General features: G+C 40.9%; 1 protein-coding gene across 2 annotated transcripts in view; it reads left to right on the plus strand.

Moving 5' to 3' along the window:
• The first annotated feature begins 2,128 nt into the window (after nt 1–2,128).
• DIAPH3 (diaphanous related formin 3) overlaps nt 2,129–17,904 on the plus strand; it is a 245,183-nt gene continuing 229,407 nt past the window's right edge. The window contains exons 1-2 of one of the 2 annotated variants that reach the window (XM_064440776.1): nt 2,129–2,612; nt 12,789–12,821. In XM_064440776.1, coding sequence (XP_064296846.1) covers nt 2,472–2,612; nt 12,789–12,821 — 174 coding nt within the window. In that variant the 5' untranslated portion in view covers nt 2,129–2,471. The remainder of the gene's footprint in view (nt 2,613–12,788; nt 12,822–17,904) is intronic. The other variant, XM_064440775.1, reaches the window with a different exon arrangement.

The following is a 17,904-nucleotide window of genomic DNA, read 5'->3' on the forward strand; positions in this document are numbered from 1 at the left end:
TGATCAAAAGTACTAACATTTACTTTTGGCTTAGTAAAACTGTCTGATAAATTATTCCCTTTAGTGTTTCTCTATTATTGCAATACAGTACCTTGAAAGTGATATATTGGCACAAGCCATTGTGTTCTACCACAGTGCAATTAGGAGGTCCATTTAAACAGCTTTATCATATGCATACATACGCTGATTAATTTTCTAATCAAATGTTCCAGGAAATCATTAACCATGACATTAAACAGTGTTGTGCTAATTATACTCTCCACAAAGAATTCCAATATAAATTTACAAAACATCTACAGAAATGTGCCAAAGGACAAACTGTTTAACGTATATAAATAATTCTAGCACCTACCCTACAGAGCCCCACAGCTCCCTAGTGTTAAATCCAAGCCCTGCAAAGGTCCAGTTTGGGGCTGAGTTCTGTTACATTTCACCAGAGCTCCATGTAGCGGCAGTCATTACATTCTGTAGGTGACTGCTTGTGCGAGTCATGCTGAAGGACTGAGATCTTTATTCTTTCTATGTCACTGCACTGGAATGAATGCCCGTCAAATTATGTGGAAAAAGTGAATGCAGTCATTGGAGGGAGCACTTTATTTTCACTGCATTCAAGACAACACAAAATGATAAAAATAATATGGAAACCTGAGCATCTTTCTTACTGAATGACAGAAAAAAAGGAAACTTGTCCTGTTTTAGAAAATACTCTATCTTATGAATGCTGAGTGTTATCCTGTTTTTTCTTAATGATACCTAACACTGAGATTTGATAATACATTTTCCCCTGTGTAAGACCAGTTTGCATCATTATTCTAACCACTGTTAATTTAAGATAAAGATAAATGCAAGGCATTGATTGTAGTAATGAGAATTCGATTACTTTCTAAAGCATATACAATTGGCTAGTCTATAGAGTAATGAAATCTCTATTTACTTGTGTATTCCCCCATAAATGGCAGTCTTGGAGGTCTTTCTGGGACAAAACCAACAGATTGCATTAAACAAATACTGAATGTAGGTACACCTGTTCTTTTGGCCTTGCTAGGACAGTTAACTCCTCCACAAATCGGTCACAAAAAAAAAAATCCTGGCCTAAAGAAGTCAGAGGAAATACTGCCATTGTTTTGAATAGCACCTGTGTCACTCCTGTGTTATTCTGCTTTCTTAACCTTGTCCCAGCAAACTGGTGTAAATATATATATTATAAATAGATTAAATATGTATAAAATATGTAAAAATGTGTATTTACATATAAAAAAATCATGGCTCTAACTATATTAAAAAGTTGTACAAAAATAGATGAATCAGTTTTCACCTCTCAACCCATGGCTTTACTTTGGAAATTTTTAGCAAAACCAGATTTTGGAAACCTGCATCCTTGGCCAAACCGGTGAGGGGCCCGTCCCGCCCTGCGGCTGCGGGTGACCAGATCCTTGAGGAGAAAAGGCAGGACCTGAGAAGCAACGAAATAAAACCTTCCCAAGGTGGTAAAGGTATATCACAACCCCTACGAGGGAGAGGACTGTACCTCAGAACACGGGGATTGACCCCATTTTCTGTCAGTACTTTCACAGAGCCCTTCCACCTCCGCAGAGCTGGGGGTGTGGGGAATACCCCTCACTCTCTCTGCCGGGGGAACGGATGCTCCCCTGCCCAAGGGAGGTTAATTTGGCCGCGCACCCGCCGCTCGCCGGCAGGGGCACCGCCCTCTCTGGGCGGACTGGGGCCGCCGCGGTTACGTGGCACCGTAAACCCCATTGGGTGCCCCAGTTCCTCTCTCCCGGGGAACCGGACGCCCCAAACCCTGAAGAAAACTCATGTACGCCACAACCCGCACTCAGACCGCCCCCATTCCCGGACTGATCCCCGGGGACCTCCCTCCCTCCCGGCCCCTGGGGACTATGGCCGCGCTGCGCTCTGGGACATGTAGTGCGGAGGGATGGGGGGGGCAGCGTGGGAGGAAGCGCCAGCAAACAGGTGCGGTCATCGGGGGGCTCCTCGCCGGCGCCTCAGCGGGGAACGGCTGGTTCACCGGAGATTGGCAGGCAGCCAGACCAACTGGGAAACGACGTTTCCAACCTGCCGGCGCGGATTGGCTAGAACGGGGAAGCTGGGGGCGGGACCGGGCATTGGCGGGAGGATTCGGACGGCGGGACATTCCCGGGCTGTGACAGGCGCCGGGGAGCGGCCGTTGGGGCAGCGCGCTCCCCTGCCCCTCCCGGTGCCGCAGCCGGGATTAGAGCCTCCTCGCTAAGTCCTGTCCTGCGCTGAGGCGGCGGCTTTAGCCCTGAGCCACCCTCCTCCCCCCGCGGCATCCCGCCCTGCCCTGCCCGGCCCGGCCGAGCTCAGCTAAGCCGCGGTAATCGCCGGCGCCCAGCTCGGCCAGGGCCGCCGGGCCTGGGCCCGATCGCGGGCAGAGGCCTACCCCCACCTCCCCTCCTTTCGCCTCCTCATCTCTCCCGGGCGCGGCCATGGAGCCGCGGCGGCCGCGCCACTGCGCCCCGTCCTCGCCGCCGGGTCGTGGCGGGCGGGAGAACAAGGGGCTCCGTCGGAAGGGCCCGCCGGGGGCCGGCGGCCCGGAGGTGGCGGCGGACGGCAGGAAGCCCAAATTCGTAAGTACGAGTCGGTCCCAAGCCGACCTCTGCTCCACCCCGTCCCCCGTGTCCCCGTCCCCGCTGGGCCCGGCCTGGGGCGTGGGCCTGCCGGCGGCCCTGCCCGACCCAGCGGGGCGCCTCGCCGCCCGGTGTGTGCCGAGGGCCCCCCGCCCCGGGGCGGTCACGGGCCTGGGGCCCCCAGGGACCGGCGGGGCCGACAGGAGCTGGAGGCTTCAGCTGGGCTTCCAGGTGCGAGCCCGGCCTCCCCTGTTCGCCGCTTCCCGGCCTGCCTCACAGAGCCTGGCTTTATTTTGCAGCACGTTTTTAGTCTCTCCTCTTCATCGTAAAGCTTTATGTTCTCCCTTGCTGTTTGACAGCTGTAGGTGTAAGGGGGACAGAACGGGTCTTAACTCTTAAATGACGTTACCTTTATTGGAACTGGTTTTTTTTAGTTTATTAATTTTAGTCACGTAAACTGTGTAACGAAAACCTGAGTCTTTGAATTTAAGGGACACGCTGAAGTTCTCCTCCTTAGCCCTGCTTTTACAAAACTTTGGCTAGCACGCCAAGAAATTGGGAAACTTGAAACGGCTAGTAACTGTCCACAAGATAACATGTCCATAAGATGTACTCTAACAAAAAAAGCACCCGGGAATAGCAAATTTTTGGTTGAGTGTTACGAGATTTACAGGTATTAAAGCTGTGACAAACATATATTCTACAGGTCTTGTATCTGCCACATGCAGAGCAGATGCATACCATGCTCATATTTAGGCAACGCGTGTGTTAGCCTTTGTTCATCTGGCTCTGAGCCCACCTGCTCTGACCTGTGTTATGTGCCTATAGAACAGCTAGTATAATAACATACAGTAGATTCTTAATTCTAAGGCTTCTTTGTGCTCTGTTCAGTAGCTGAGCATCTGGCGCTTGAGCACAGGTTCAGAAAAGTGTGCCATACTTCATATGCAGCTAGTTGACATCAGCCAATAAGCGATATCAAACTGTGGGGAGGCCAAACCTGTTCTGGAAGGTCACAACTTGCTCCTGGCATTCCTGTTTCCTGAAATCCTTTGCATAGTGTGGCTGCGCAGATTGCTGTTTGAACCAAGATCTTGTGCCTGTTTTTGCATGTTGAATGGATGCGTATGAAATGGTGTGACTGGGAACTGTTTGCTTGTCTTCACAGTTGGCTATATATCTACTTGAGGTGCATGCATTCTCGTCAAGGAGGTGACATGGCTGCATATGCGTTAGCACAAGATCCCTGAGTAAAAACCTATACAGTTTGCTCAGTCTAAAAAATGTGGTAGAGTTACTGGTGTGTGACTTGATGGCTGGATTATTCCTGTGGTGAGTGGGAGACATGGATTTGTGTGTCTCTGAGACTGACAAGAGCACTAAGTTAAGAGGTTTTACTTCTTACTGATACTTTAACTGCTAAGTTCTTATGCAAATAGGATATTGCAATCACTTTCCACTTTTTTTGCTAACTATCTGTTAAAACAGAAATAGGGTGTTGCCATCGTGGTCACTTTTATTCCTAACCATGTATTAAAAGAGAAATACACTAATTTATAGGGAGTATAACCCTGCCAGATACGAGATACAAGACATGGATTTTTTTTCTTAGATGAAGTCAGATTGGCTTTTTAGTGAAAGAAGGCCTTCTGTTTAGTGTAAATGAGCTTATTTGATACACATCTAGACTTCCCAGGCTAGACAAGGGTGGTTTTGAGCATGTGCAGATGTGGGCATCAGCTGACTGGTTTTCTGAGATCACAGTGTTCATTTTTTGACCCAGCTACAGAAAATAAAGGGAGTTGAATTTGGGTATCAGACTTAGCTTTGTAGGGTATGCGATCATCATGTGGGTGGGTTCTTTTTTGTTTGTTTTGTCCTGTCCTGTTCCCCCTGCCCAGTTTCTGCAACTCTTTAAGCAGGGATGACTGAGAATATCCTTAATTCATGAGAATGCCTTGTTAAACTGCAACTTTCAAAAGCATTTTAAAAATTGTCAAAAGAGGTTTTTATCCCACTGCATTTAGCGTAGCTGCAGCCTCACCTGGAGCACTGTGTGCAGTTCTGGGATACACAATTTCAGAAGGATGTTAAAGGTACTCGAATGCATCCAGAGGAGGTCAACAAAGCTGGTGAAAGGGCTGGAAGGCATATCCTGTGAGGAGTGGCCCAGGACTCTGGGTTTGTCTAGTTTGGAGGAAAGGAGGCTGAGGGGTGACCTCATTGCTCTCCACGGCTTCCTGAGGAGGGGAAGGGGAGAGGGAGGTGCTGATCTCTTCTCCCTGGTATCCAGTAACTGGATGCAGGGGAATGGTTCAGAGCTGCACCAGGGGAGGTTCAGACTGGACATCAGGAAGCATTTCTTTACTGAGAGGGTGGTCAAACACTGGAACAGGCTTCCTAGCGAGGTGGTTGATGCCCCAAGCCTGTCAGTGTTTGAGAGGCATTTGGACAATGCCCTTAATAACATGCTTTAACTTGGTCAGGCAGTTGGACTTAGATGATCGTTGTAGGTCCCTTCCAACTGAAAGAGTTTTCTGTTCTATTCTGGGTGTTGATAGGAGGCTGAAGAATTATAGTTCTCCAAACCTGGACTGTGTTCTAGCTATGCCATTAGCTCACTGGGTGACCTTAAGAAGAGTCAGAGGTGAATATTTCTTGAGTAGAGTTTAGTGTCTCTGTCTTCATGTAAGCTGTTGCGAGGGGTGTAGTTCACAAATGTGATCTGCGGAATTTAATACTTCTTGAAGATCAGCAGGCTGCTTCATGTCTCAAAACCTAAGCAGCTGCTGTAGCTACTATAACCTTTGAACTGTAGTCTCTAACCCTGGTTTGTCCTGGCTAATAATTTCTGATGAAGAAACATACATAGTGGTGCAGTCAGCCTGGTTCTTTGATTGGGGTAGTTCAGTTGGAAGGATACAATGAGATGCGCTTTTCTTTCTACCACTTCATAAATTTCTGCCCTAACGTATTGCAATAAGATTATTTATCACTCAGCTATGAAAACTAAAATCAGTAAACTCTCCTTCCTGTTTACCTCATGTTGTCTTACAAGACTGGTTTGGTGTTTTTTTTGGGTAAAATGGTATATCTGTGTTGACTTGCTCACATCTAACTCTTCCCGTAATACCTCTTCAATACTTTTATTCGTTAAATTAGTTTTGTGTCAGAATACATAAAACTTCTCTCACGCCTTTGCTAAAGGCTGTAGCCTTTTCTGTGTTCAGCGTACTTATAGTGCCATACTTCTTCATGCTACCTGAATGATGTTTATGATGTCTTGTACGTTTGTCAAATGTGGATGAAATTGGCTGTTAGATTCAGTGAACTCAAGCCATCCAGATTTTCTATTAGTCTAATTTTCCTCAGTGTGAAAGGCTTGCAAATAAATTCCAGGCTGGACCCTTCCAGTCAATGCAAGATATTGATCTGTCACAGCAGATATGCTAATCTGAAAAAGAATTTGATTCCCTGACAAACCTCGAGGTGAAATTGGATTGCTGGTTGACAAAGCTGACATTGTTAACATGTACCTCCTCTTTTCTCCTTTCCAAATAAATTCGTGTTTAGCAGGAGGAAAATCTACCTTTTTAAAAATCACTTCATTTTGGGGGGGGGGGGGAAGAGTATTTGGGCTAGACAGTTGCAGTGGTTGATTCCAATCAAATGTTGTCTTGAAGCGCTGCCTTTCTGAGCAAACTAGCTTCTCAGAAGAAGTAAATGAGTTGCAAGTTCTCATTTCTCTCTGTTCGTTTACAGAATTGTTTAAAAAAATTGTTCAAGGAGCGATGGTTAATTTTGAAGCACGTACCAGTTTGGCTTTGTTCAGCAGGTCCAAGGTTTTGGATGAGTGGGACTCTTAAAAGGGTAAAAGATGTTCTCTGGTACCGTGGTACTTCAGCTTGCTGAAAACTCTTACATTCACCCTTGAGGGTTAGGGCTTTGTAAGAAGAGTAAATGAATTGAAGGATGGCAGAGAGTATACCTGTTCTCTGTGTATACATTCGACTGAACAGGAAACTTCAGAAATCTGCTGAGGGGGCGGGGTAACAAAGCAGTTGCTTGCCTCTTCTCCTTGATCTGTGTTTTTGTTGTTGTTGTTGTTTTGTTTTTTTCCCCCCTTCTTAGAAATGTTTGGCAATCATAAAACTGAGTGCTAGATTATGTGACTTCCAATTGCGCTTCACTGGGGCTACATCTTGTAGATGCTAGTCCTCAAAAGATGAACTTCATTTTCTAGCTTAAGTTAGAGGTGTTCTTATTAATTTCAGTATGGCATTGATGTGTCTTCAGTGACTTTCAGGTTATGTTTTTGATTAAGTTCTTTATGAAATTTCTATGAGTCAGGAAGGCTTTCTTGTTTGCACCAATCTGTTAAAAGTAGGCAAATTAACACTTGCATTTAACAGTGTCTGTAAATCAAAGAAAGATGTAGTTAAGAGCAGAAGCACTTCCATTTCTCTGGCATAGAGAAGAAAGGTAAGACCGATCTGTGTCAATATCTTTAATTACGAAGTGACTGAATTATTGCTGCAGTAGCGCTGCAGTGTAAGACCTTGAATCTAAATTAGTCTTTTAAAGAAATGATTGCTGAACAGATGTTACCTAAAACACTTTATTGCAGCTTTGTAAAATTGTAAATTCCTCATGCTGTTATTTTTGTTGGCATGAATTAACACTGTGGGTTATGATAGTAAATTTTAGTGCTGCATTCTAGCACTTTGTTATATAATCTTACCTGTAAGCACCAATTTTGAGTTTAACTCATCAATGTCTAAAGAGTATCACTGTAGAAACTGTCTTGTTAAGATAATTTTGCCCCTGATTGCTTTTCAGACTGCTCTCCAAGCAACAGAGGGAGAGTGTGTGATAAAGCCATTAAATAAATGCTGAAGTAGTATATTGGAAATTAAAAGTAGGAAATGCTGTGGGGTTATACAGCAGTTACTAAATTGCACTTGTAGACCGAGGTAGCAAAGTTACTGAGGGAATATCGTGACAAAGGAGGTCCTAAAGTAATAGCATCCACTGTAATCATCTGATTTACATCTAAGTCTATAGGTTTCCTTGCAATCCCTGCTTCAGTCTTCTGGTTGTGTTTTTGCTGGAGAATAGCCTTTGGGGAGAAAACAGCTAGTGTTGAATCTTTTTGGTGATAGAATTAATGAGCAGTGTATGATGAATTCTTTCTCACTTCCTAATTTAAAAAGGTACAGAGGGGATTGTGTATTTATATGTACATCCTGAGTCTTCGTTTATCCCAGCATTCGGGCTTCAGTTAGTCAGTTCTTCTACAAATTGTTGCATCTTGCTTTTTTTTCCTTTTCTCATAGCTACATGCAGGCTCTAAGCTCTTCTTAATGTATCAGAAAAGCTGTACATATGTGTGGTGGTCTGGGGTGTGTGTGTGTCTTATATGTGGTTTTGTTTGTGTTTTTTCTTCTGCAAGGAGGGCAAAAATGAAGATCCAAAAAGGATCTAGATACCAGGCTGTGGGATTTTTAATTTTTGTAAATTGAAGTACTTCAGTGTCGTGGAAGGCATCCATGTTGAAATTCTTGTTCAGCTGCCTGAGATCCTGTTACTTTGCATGCCTGAAACTCCTCGTATTGGCAGGGGTGTATGGCTGGGTGTTTGTCTGTCTTCTAATTCCATTTATGATCAACAAATCAGACTTTGTCCCCCTCTCTGATGGCATACAAACAATGTCCATCCCTGCCAGGCATGATCTCAGTTCAAGTGCCAAACATACTGTTTTTAAACATGGTGTTTTTATTCAGAAGGTCAAATGAGCAATGTCACTCTCTGCTTATGTTACGGTGAACAGAGCACTTGTGCAGAATGGAGATGCTGCCCCTTTTGGAAGAGTGCAAAAATTTTTAGATGATACGGACTACAGCATATATTGTACTAGGGTATTCATCATTTCCAGGCCACACTGAGCTGTAGTGCTGATGGAAAAAATGGTAAAGACATGTGACAGTAGTCCTGCGTGAAAAGATGGCATTCTCCTTAGTTTTGGTCCTGTTTGCCTAGACTGCTTGTACTACATTTAGAAAGAATTTTGTTTATGAATATGCATATGCAAAGATAGAGAAATAAATGTAATGACACAACTGATCAAGCTAGTACTGTTGATCCTATTAAGTGGCATATCTCATTTCTTTGCTTCACTTCACTGTCTCTACCCACAGTTGACTGGGGTAATTACATAGACAATGACTCGTTAAAATCTGTCTTGCAGATCAACTTTCAGTATGTCCTACTGCTTGGATATTCAATGTAAGAGCATCCTTTTCTGTATGGCAGTAAGGTTTTTTACTGTGAATACATATGAACCCAAATAGTATTTGGCTTACTTTCCCTAGCTGGGTGGTGCAGAAGTTGCATCACACATGGCTTCATCATATATGACCTTCTCACGAGACACAATGCTCTTTGTGTTCTGTAAGTTGTCTTCTTGTTGCTGTGCATGTGTTGCGTACCTCAGCTGTTGCGTCCTACTGTACCCTTGCGTTTCTGTGTAGGGCTCTCACTACCCTTGATGTTTTTGAGATCAGACCTTTTGGCAGCTTGTTAAGAACACAGTACCATACACTGAATGTATGTCTATGTCCTGTGTCCAGTGAAATAAGTTATTTACCCATATTCCTGAGGGACATAAGCTTCAATAAGGGGTAATTCTATGTCAGACTGCTTGCTTTTTAATTGTGACTTAGATTTCACTAAACTGCTTCTATTCAACTGCAAAACAAAACGACCTCTTCCTCCATCTCACAGACTAGAAAGTAAGTTACCCTGGAAAATGTAACTTCAGAATGTTAACTGTTTATAAATGTGTTCGTGTAGCTGAAGACTAGGCAGTGGTGACGTTTTTGCTTTTCCAGCTGTAGGTGCTACCAATAAATCTGGATGTCTGCAGTATCCCAATGAACTCCTTAATCTTTTCATGGTTTTGTATCTCTTCGACTGGAAAACAGGATGTCAGTGTACTTAAAATATTGTCAATTTGTTTTTCAATTTTGCATATCTACTTTCTAGATGATAAACAGACTAAAGGAATATTTGTACATAGCTCCTATGTTCTCAAAAGCAATAATTTTATTATTCTGGAGTAGTTCATGGAAGGCACAGAATAACGTAATAGTATTTTCATCCATTGCAAAGCAGTATTCTATAAGCTTACATAATGTTTTTAGCAATAACTGAATATTACAGGAATATTACTTAAGCTAGATTTATTTGCTTGCAGGCCTATATTTAAGGCCACCCGTTCACTTGAGCAGAATATGTCTTACTGCTGTGAACTCATATATCCAGGCCTGAAAATAGAAATATGTTCCTGTGTTAGTAAAGCACTCCAGCATCTGCCTAAGTGTGGTCTAGTTATTTTTGTCCCTTATTAGAAAAGTATTTGTTTTGCTTGTTTGACCCAGCAAGAATAAAGATATACTCCTCTAATTTTAATGCCATTAAAAGATCCAGTGTGGTAAGATATTTTTTTTTTGTTGTTAAGGCTGCATGTAATGTTCCACATCTGTATCCTGGAATGCTAAAGAAGACCAGGAAAGTTGGCTCCTGGTTTTACTTTGTACAGCCTTGCCAGAACAGAAGGACTTATTGAGGGAGAGGGGAAAAGGATCACATCGGTTCTCATGTTTTAATCAGCTCCTCTGACTGAGAAGTATTATCACATGAAATTCACAGAATGAGTCTTTTGAGATGTCTTACTGCAAGTCATTCAGCCCTTTAATATTAGAGTGCTAAAATATCTGAACATTAGGTTGTAGTTTGCATGGGGTTTCTCCTCCTTTATAACAAAATCTCCAAATATGTGACCAGAATTGATAGATGAGTGCTGGTTAAGTAGGTTCACTTCCTTGAAGCAGTTACTTTCGAACCAGACCCCACAACGTTGTCTGAAAGAAGTCTTAGTCTGGTATTTTTAGACTCCTGTACTGTAGGTAGCCAGTAAGCTGAAGAATTAGGAGATTCATATCTGTATATCGAGTTTCTTATGTGACTATGGTTTCTTTAATTGGTTGCATGGTAGTCTTTTTTTATTGATTAGTCAGATGACCTGGGTCAGTGAGGTGTTCTGATATACAAAATGGGGAACTTTTCACCCTTTACCACAGTATATTCCATTGCTGAATTTCACAGCTTAATTGAAAAGTACAACACTGGCTTGAATTATCCCATTAACTTCTGCCTTTTTGAAAGAACAACACCTGAATCTGAAAAATATTGCCTTGATTCCATGGATGATGATGGTGTCTTGTGCAAAGCAGTTGCAGGACATCCAACATCTGTTCCTAAGTGGAAGTGAACCCAATGTTGTGCTTCCTATGTCTGTTTAGTGGAATGTACGTGATTTTGACATGAATCTTGAACTTGCACCTCAGTGCATAGAATGCAGAAGACTTTCATTCTAAGCAGATTACTCAGTCTCCTACCACATTAGAGGACCTTCACAATGGTATCTGTGTGTTGCTTAAGGCTTAGTGATTTAAGTCATGTGTATGAAAAAGGAATAAATTTTTATCTTCTTTGCCACCAACTTGCAGTGTTGGTGCCATATGGTAGTGTTTTTTCCTGCAGTTTTTATCACTTAAGGATAGAGGTATTATACCAACAACTTGCTAAATGTGAAGTCGTAAGCTCTTGCAAATGACAGAAATTAACACTCATGCTGTCTTTGTAGCTATTTACCAGAATGGGAAGAACAAGTCATAAAGCCCAGCTCCATAGCAGTGTGTGGGGCAGAAGTCTGATCTGTCTCTGCAGCAGGAGAACACCAATGGGAAGACTGGGATACAGATCCTTAGTCTTCTGAGCGGATGGAAATATTTTCACTTTGTTGTTGTTTTTCATTTATTAGAAATCCTCATCTATTAGAATATGGAATGGGATTGTTATAAACATTCAGTACTGACCTAGCTCCAATTTTTTTTTTGTTATTGACGGTAGAAATTATACTATGTCACTGAGTATTGTTTCCTTACACTTCACTTGCTTTTTATTTTTAATTTCATAGCCATTCAGCAGATGCTTCTTCCCCAATTTCTTGACAATACTCAGAGTAGACCTATCATGGGATAATATTTGACTTAACACAAGTTGTTCTTCAGTTCTGAAAGAAGAGCCAGAAAAGATTCCCTAAGTAATGATGTCTAAGTACTGTTGACTTGGTAAAGACAAAGCAAGAGTTTCCAAATCTGATTAATTTGAATATAGCCATTTACAATTGCTGTAGCTGCTGCAAAGATTTGCATAGTAGGCAGAGAGGGGAGCCTATGAATAGGGTTAGTCTATCTCACTAAGCATGCGACTTCACATTCTTCCCATTACCCTGCCAAGTCTGTTCTCAGCTTCTTCATGAAAACTATAAATGGGATCCCTGCAACACTGACTCATCAGTCGCCAGTGTTTGTCAGTGCTGCTCTTCGGTTTTGCACAAGAGCTGTGCATCCTAGTACTTGCTGTGTTTGTCATTGTGCAGTGCAGAGCAAAAGAGTTGGTTCAGGAACTGTTAACACAGCAGCAAGTGATCTTTTATTTGTAGTAACATCTAAAAAATCTATAAAAACTTATGTCAGTATCCACTCATAACTTCATGTTCCGCTTGCCCACATAGGCATTGCAAGAGAGTAGTCAACAGTCTTAGTTGTTTGAGTGTTGCAGTTTGGCAGATAGTTTTGAACTGTTGAGGAACTCCATGTTCTTCTGTGTAGTTTAAAATCCCTGGACCAATTCCTTGGTGGTGTCCCCACAGCCATTTGACTAAGAAGAGACAATTCTAGTAGCTGAATTATGAGCAGGTCTTCTGTTCTGGTATATTTAACTATGAAAATATAATAAAACACAACTTGTTTCAAGCTGTGCTTAGTTTATATTCTTGTGGTATTTTTCTGCCTAAGGATCAGATTACAGATTTATTTTTTTTTTTAATAATCTAGAATGTATTCCCTGTATAACTTGTGCACTGTAAGCCAACAAAGTACAACTTGGCAAGAAATTATTAATTCATTTCAAGTGCCATGATTCAATACTGTTTAATTTGCATCTTATTTTGAATAGCACTAACTATAACTGACACTTGCTTTTGTGGGGGGGGTTGTTGGTGTTTTACTGCACAACTGTGACATGACTGGTTTCCTGTTTGATTTACAGCACTTAAATATCAAGACACTGACAGATGATGTGGTAAGACAACTTAAGTTTTGCTTTGGCTTTCCTAAGCTAATAACCTTATTGCTAACGCAATAGAAATAACCTTATTGATACAAGAAACTCTTAATTGTGAAGTTAATTTAGTTAATTGGCAAACTCACTAAACTGTTTATTGTCTGTAACATAGTGCAAATAGCAGAAGACTGTGGATGGCTTTGTAGTAAGCTCTGATCACAGCTAACTGAGCTTGACACAGGTGATTGTGCCAGTTTACATGAGGTATAATTAAGATATCTGTGATTGCACATTTAATACGTAAGTTACTTAGGCTGCATGGCTACTTTAAAATACCATTGTTAACAAACTAATAGTTGCTTGTAAAACTCATTAGTGCTTGCTTCAAACAATGTTAGGTATGTTCAGTGTCATGCTAACACTGTTTCTCAAACTTCATCTGTCTCTTGAATTGCAGATTCACAAAGCAGATGTTTTTCTTCTGTTGAAGTTACCTATTTCATTGTCTGCACTACTTTTTTGTAGATAAGAATAGTTTTTCTCAAAGTGGATCATTCTACAAAGTCTTTGATTTTTACATAGGGAAGTAATGTTCTGTAGGCATATAAAGATTGGCTACTACAACTTCAGTGCTATACATAGTTCTTGCTGAAGTAATTCCGTGCATAACTGAGAGCTTAAGTGTAAATAGTTTTATGCTGGATGATGTTCAACACACTTGTGCTGAGAAACACTGCTGTTTCCTAGCTTAGGAACCAGTGGTCTGGTTATTGTTGATTATGTGTGCAAAGTTAGTAATGTTGAGCATATTGCTACTGCTTATCATTCCTAGGCTGACTTAAACCATGTTGCTGTTTATTTAGTGGAGTTTCATAGGCTAGAAATGGTTATTAAGAAATATGAGTCTGGGTTGATTGTATAACCTTGGTTCTGTAAACTTGTGCTTTGAGAGCTGAGGAAATGTTCAAAGTTGTCTCCAAGCAAAAGTATTTTTTGGTAGCCAGAACTTAATTTTGGACATGTGACATAAGGGTTATATTTGGGATGCGCTAGATCTTGCTGTTTGTTTGTCTCTGTGTTTTTTTTGCTTGTTGAAGCGACTAGCTTGCTGCCTTACTGCTCTTTTCCTTTCCTTAGCATTTTGGACTTGTCGAACTCGTAATGGTAGCTAGTATAATTCAGCAGGTTTATTGTGGTTGTTGGAATAAAGACAAAGAGGCTGGTAGCTCTGTAGTAAGCAGTCTTCCTCCCCACTCCTTAAATTTATCACAGCATATTGAAGGCCCATTCACAGACTAAAGAAACATCACCTGCAACGTAGTACCAAGTTTTCCATATATATATATTATTTTTAAAGGAAAGACAGCTGTTTAGTAAAATGCTTACAGTGAAAAAACACCCCCAAAACCCTCAAATGTTGCAGTGCTGTACGCTTTTAAAGGTGGGTGTTTTGTTCTCTTGCAGCTTCATCTTGGATCAAGGGTATGCTTTCCAACTGACACTTTTTATCCCTCTGAGTTTTTTGTTAGTTTAGTCTTTCTGTGTCTTATTCTGGGAAACAGCTAATAATGCTAAGTATCTGAGTCCTAGGCAACTTAAACGTGGCTTAGGGCAGAGTGTTTTTGATATTTCATACCAAGCACAAAAACTGGCAAAAGTATTTTCTCCAAATTCCTTTTGTGACATGGGGGAAAACAGTACTAAGGGAAGATTAAGAAATTGAAGGTTTCAAATCACTTGCTTTTGTAGTTTTCAGTTGAATAGTATATTTCCATTCTTTTCACAGGCAAGTATTTGCATGTTAACTTGCTCTCTGCTGCATTACGTCTTATAAAATATTTATCTTTTATTACTCCATTCTGTTTCTTACAAATATGTTGTTGTAGAACGGTGATCCGGAACTTTTTAAAATTTAGGTAAGTTAGCGACATTTTAAGAGTCTGCTCAAAACTTTGAGAGTCTGTTCAATGCAGACTGCTTTTCAATATTTGAATTGTATTGAATTATTCTGGAGTTGCTGATGAATTGTCTACTTTTAGTGACAAATCCCCATTAGGTTAGAAATACCTTGTTTTTTACACAGTCAACAGATGCTTCTTTTAGCTTGTTTGTTTCCAAACTATGAAGACAGGGATCTTATTCTACAGAGGAGTGGCAAGTAGGTATCAGAAATTATCTACCTGCGAGATCACTGAGGAAGCAAGCCTGTTTTCTATCTCAAGTGCTCTATATTCCAACAAATGTGTTGTAAGGCTCATAAAGATTAAAAACCCTTCACATTAACAGAATTTTATTTAAAAAAATCATACATAGACAAAAATGAAATGTATACTAGAATTCTTTACAACATAAATTTATTTTGACTGATCTCGATAGCAACTGTGTAAAGGTAAGAAAAGCTTTGTAATTTCCGGTATATAGAGAAACAAGTTTCAGAGTGAAATATGTTTTATGCATTCCATACGTGACTGTGTGCAGGCCTAAACTCTGTAACTTTTGATTTTCTGCCATTAGTTAAATTATTTACTCTCCAGAAGGGTAAAATAATCTCAGGGAGATTGAGCATATTAGGAATAAGGAGTCATCTAATGAAAGGGATTCTTCTGTGTATCTTGTTTTATGCAAGTCTTTCTCTTACTAAAAACTCTACTGCTACCAGTAGAATTTCTCATATAGTAGGAACTTAATCTTGTAGAGCAATTTGTCTGTCAAAGGAAGAATATACTTTTTTTAAATCTTCTGGAACTTCGAGGAGGAAAAAGATGTTAGGAGGTCTTTGACTCAGAATCTTTGAAAATAAGTTATTTGATCTTATGTGAAGTAAGGGAAAATGATTTGCTTTTACTTCTAGAGATACTGAAATATACTGCTGCAACCTGTATTCTCCTGTCTGTTGTGCCATGTGTTGTCCGTGTCTCCGCCCCCCCCCCCCCCCCCCCGAATAATAATTATTTCAGGCGAAGACATAGGATTTGTTCAACTTTGTGTTCTCCTTCCTATGTTATTAATGTTCTACTAATTCTTTGTCATGTCTGCATCAGGGTGTTACAGCAGGCTTTCATGATTGAGCTGTAGGCTCCTGGGACTAAAATGACTGGCAAAACATCTAAGAGATTGAGCCCTGCTGTAGTACTTGGGCAGACAATCCAGACATGAAATTGTGTTTACTGAGTATATGAATAGTGGGCAGTCAAAAACATGTGAACTGGAAAATTGAGGGTGACAGTACTTTTTGTCCTACATATCTATAAGGACAATCTATAAGTGAGAAGGACACCTAGAGAAAGAGCAAAGATATAAGCAGTACTCCTGTCTTGATGCTTTCAGAGAGGAAATGAAGGTTGCTTACCTGTGCATTTCATATCAGAACCCTCATATCAGAACTCTCCTAATAAATTGTGCCTAGTGATCATCATCAGTGCCTTGATGGTCCATATATATATATGTGTGTGTGTGTATTTCTTTGAGAATGGGAGTGGGGAGGGGAAGAAAGAAGACTGTTCAGTACTTCTAGTAACACCATTTAGGCTAAACCAGAAAAATTTTGTAATCCTGTCTCCTCATAATGAGGTATCAGAAGTGGTGATACCTCATTTGTGGTGAACAACACATTTCATGTAGTCAGGACTTTTCTCTGATACTGGGTTGCCTACTCCTTTAGAATAAAGATTTTCCTGTAGTGCAGTAACATCCTCAAGTAATACATACTCCATAAGCTTGCGTTGGGTGGAAGGTTTGCTGTTCACCTGGTAAAGAAAACAAAGATCCAAGCAGATAGTTACTTTGTAGCATTTTGATCTGGAGCCTTTAGGTTAATCTTCTTGTCTAGGAACATCCCAGAGCGTTGGGCAGGGATTAGGGATGGTAACAGCGGATAATATTTTACCGTTTCTGTCTTATGAAAATGGTGTAGATTGTGCTTTGTAGAGCTAGAGAAGTGGAATATGAAGAGATACAGTAGTGGTTCTTATTCTTGTTTGAAGGGCATCAAATCTGTTGGCCTCAACCTTAATGCGGGAGGATTTTGCATGACTTGATTTATATGCTTTGTGTTCCAGGCATCACTGCTCTTTGTGCTAAACCAAAGTGCAGGGATCACAGAGCTAGCGCCAGAAACCTCAAATCCACATGGTGTGGTGCAGCTGTTGAGTCAATATGTTAGCTTGGGCCCAGACTGATGCATGTCATGTCTAATCTGGTAGGCCCCTCTTTCAGAAAAAGAAAGGAAAAGTCAAGGTATCAAAGCCTGCAGTGTAGGAAGGAATTTATAGTCCTTTGTTTCTTTTCCAGTATATCATGAAGTCTACCTCCCATGGCAAAGCCAGTGTACTATGCTGCTGCTTACCTTGAAAAAGGATAGCTTTTTTTAATGTGAATTCTTCTAAGAATTTTTTCATTACTTCAGATAATGTTTCAGCTGTAAACTCCTTTTGCTGTTGGTTATGATAGGCTCACTTTCATAACTTTCATATCCTGCATAACTAATTTTTCCATCTGCTACCTGCTAATTTGGTTCAGCTGGCATTTTTTTCTAAATGCTGGGGTCCAGTCACTGCAGTAAAAACAGTCTAAAGAGTTTTTATAAAGAAATACAGCTTATGTTCATAGTGTTTGTGTATTTAACAAAATTTAGGTTGCTCAGCCAGTGATGAGGTATTGGATTAGGTCCACCACTTTAAGTATGGTTAGCATCCTTTTTTTAGTTAAAATCCTCCTGGCTAGATATGTGGGCAGTGTGCGTAGTAACTTTTAACTTTGGAGACCTACAAGATATTGCACGCAAGCTCTTGCTCCAAATATGGGCAATAGGAAACACTTCATATGCAAAGTCAAAAGTAAATTTTTAGTCTCATTTTACACATCTAATCTGTATACAATAAACAGCTGTTGTTAGTCAAGTTGCATTGATACCAACATTCATAGTCCAAATTATCTCAGTAAAAGTCTCATTAAACACTGTTGGAAGTTGTTCTACAAAAACCTTCTAGTATTTACTCTTTTTTAACTGGCATTGTGCCTATTGTTCCATTGCCTGTTTGGCTCTGAGGGCTTCAGTCTGGATATGGAGAAGAAAGGTAAGACCCAGTTGATGTAATGTTCT

This window comes from Phalacrocorax carbo, chromosome 1, assembly GCF_963921805.1.
Source record: "Phalacrocorax carbo chromosome 1, bPhaCar2.1, whole genome shotgun sequence".
NCBI classification, from domain to species: domain Eukaryota; kingdom Metazoa; phylum Chordata; class Aves; order Suliformes; family Phalacrocoracidae; genus Phalacrocorax; species Phalacrocorax carbo.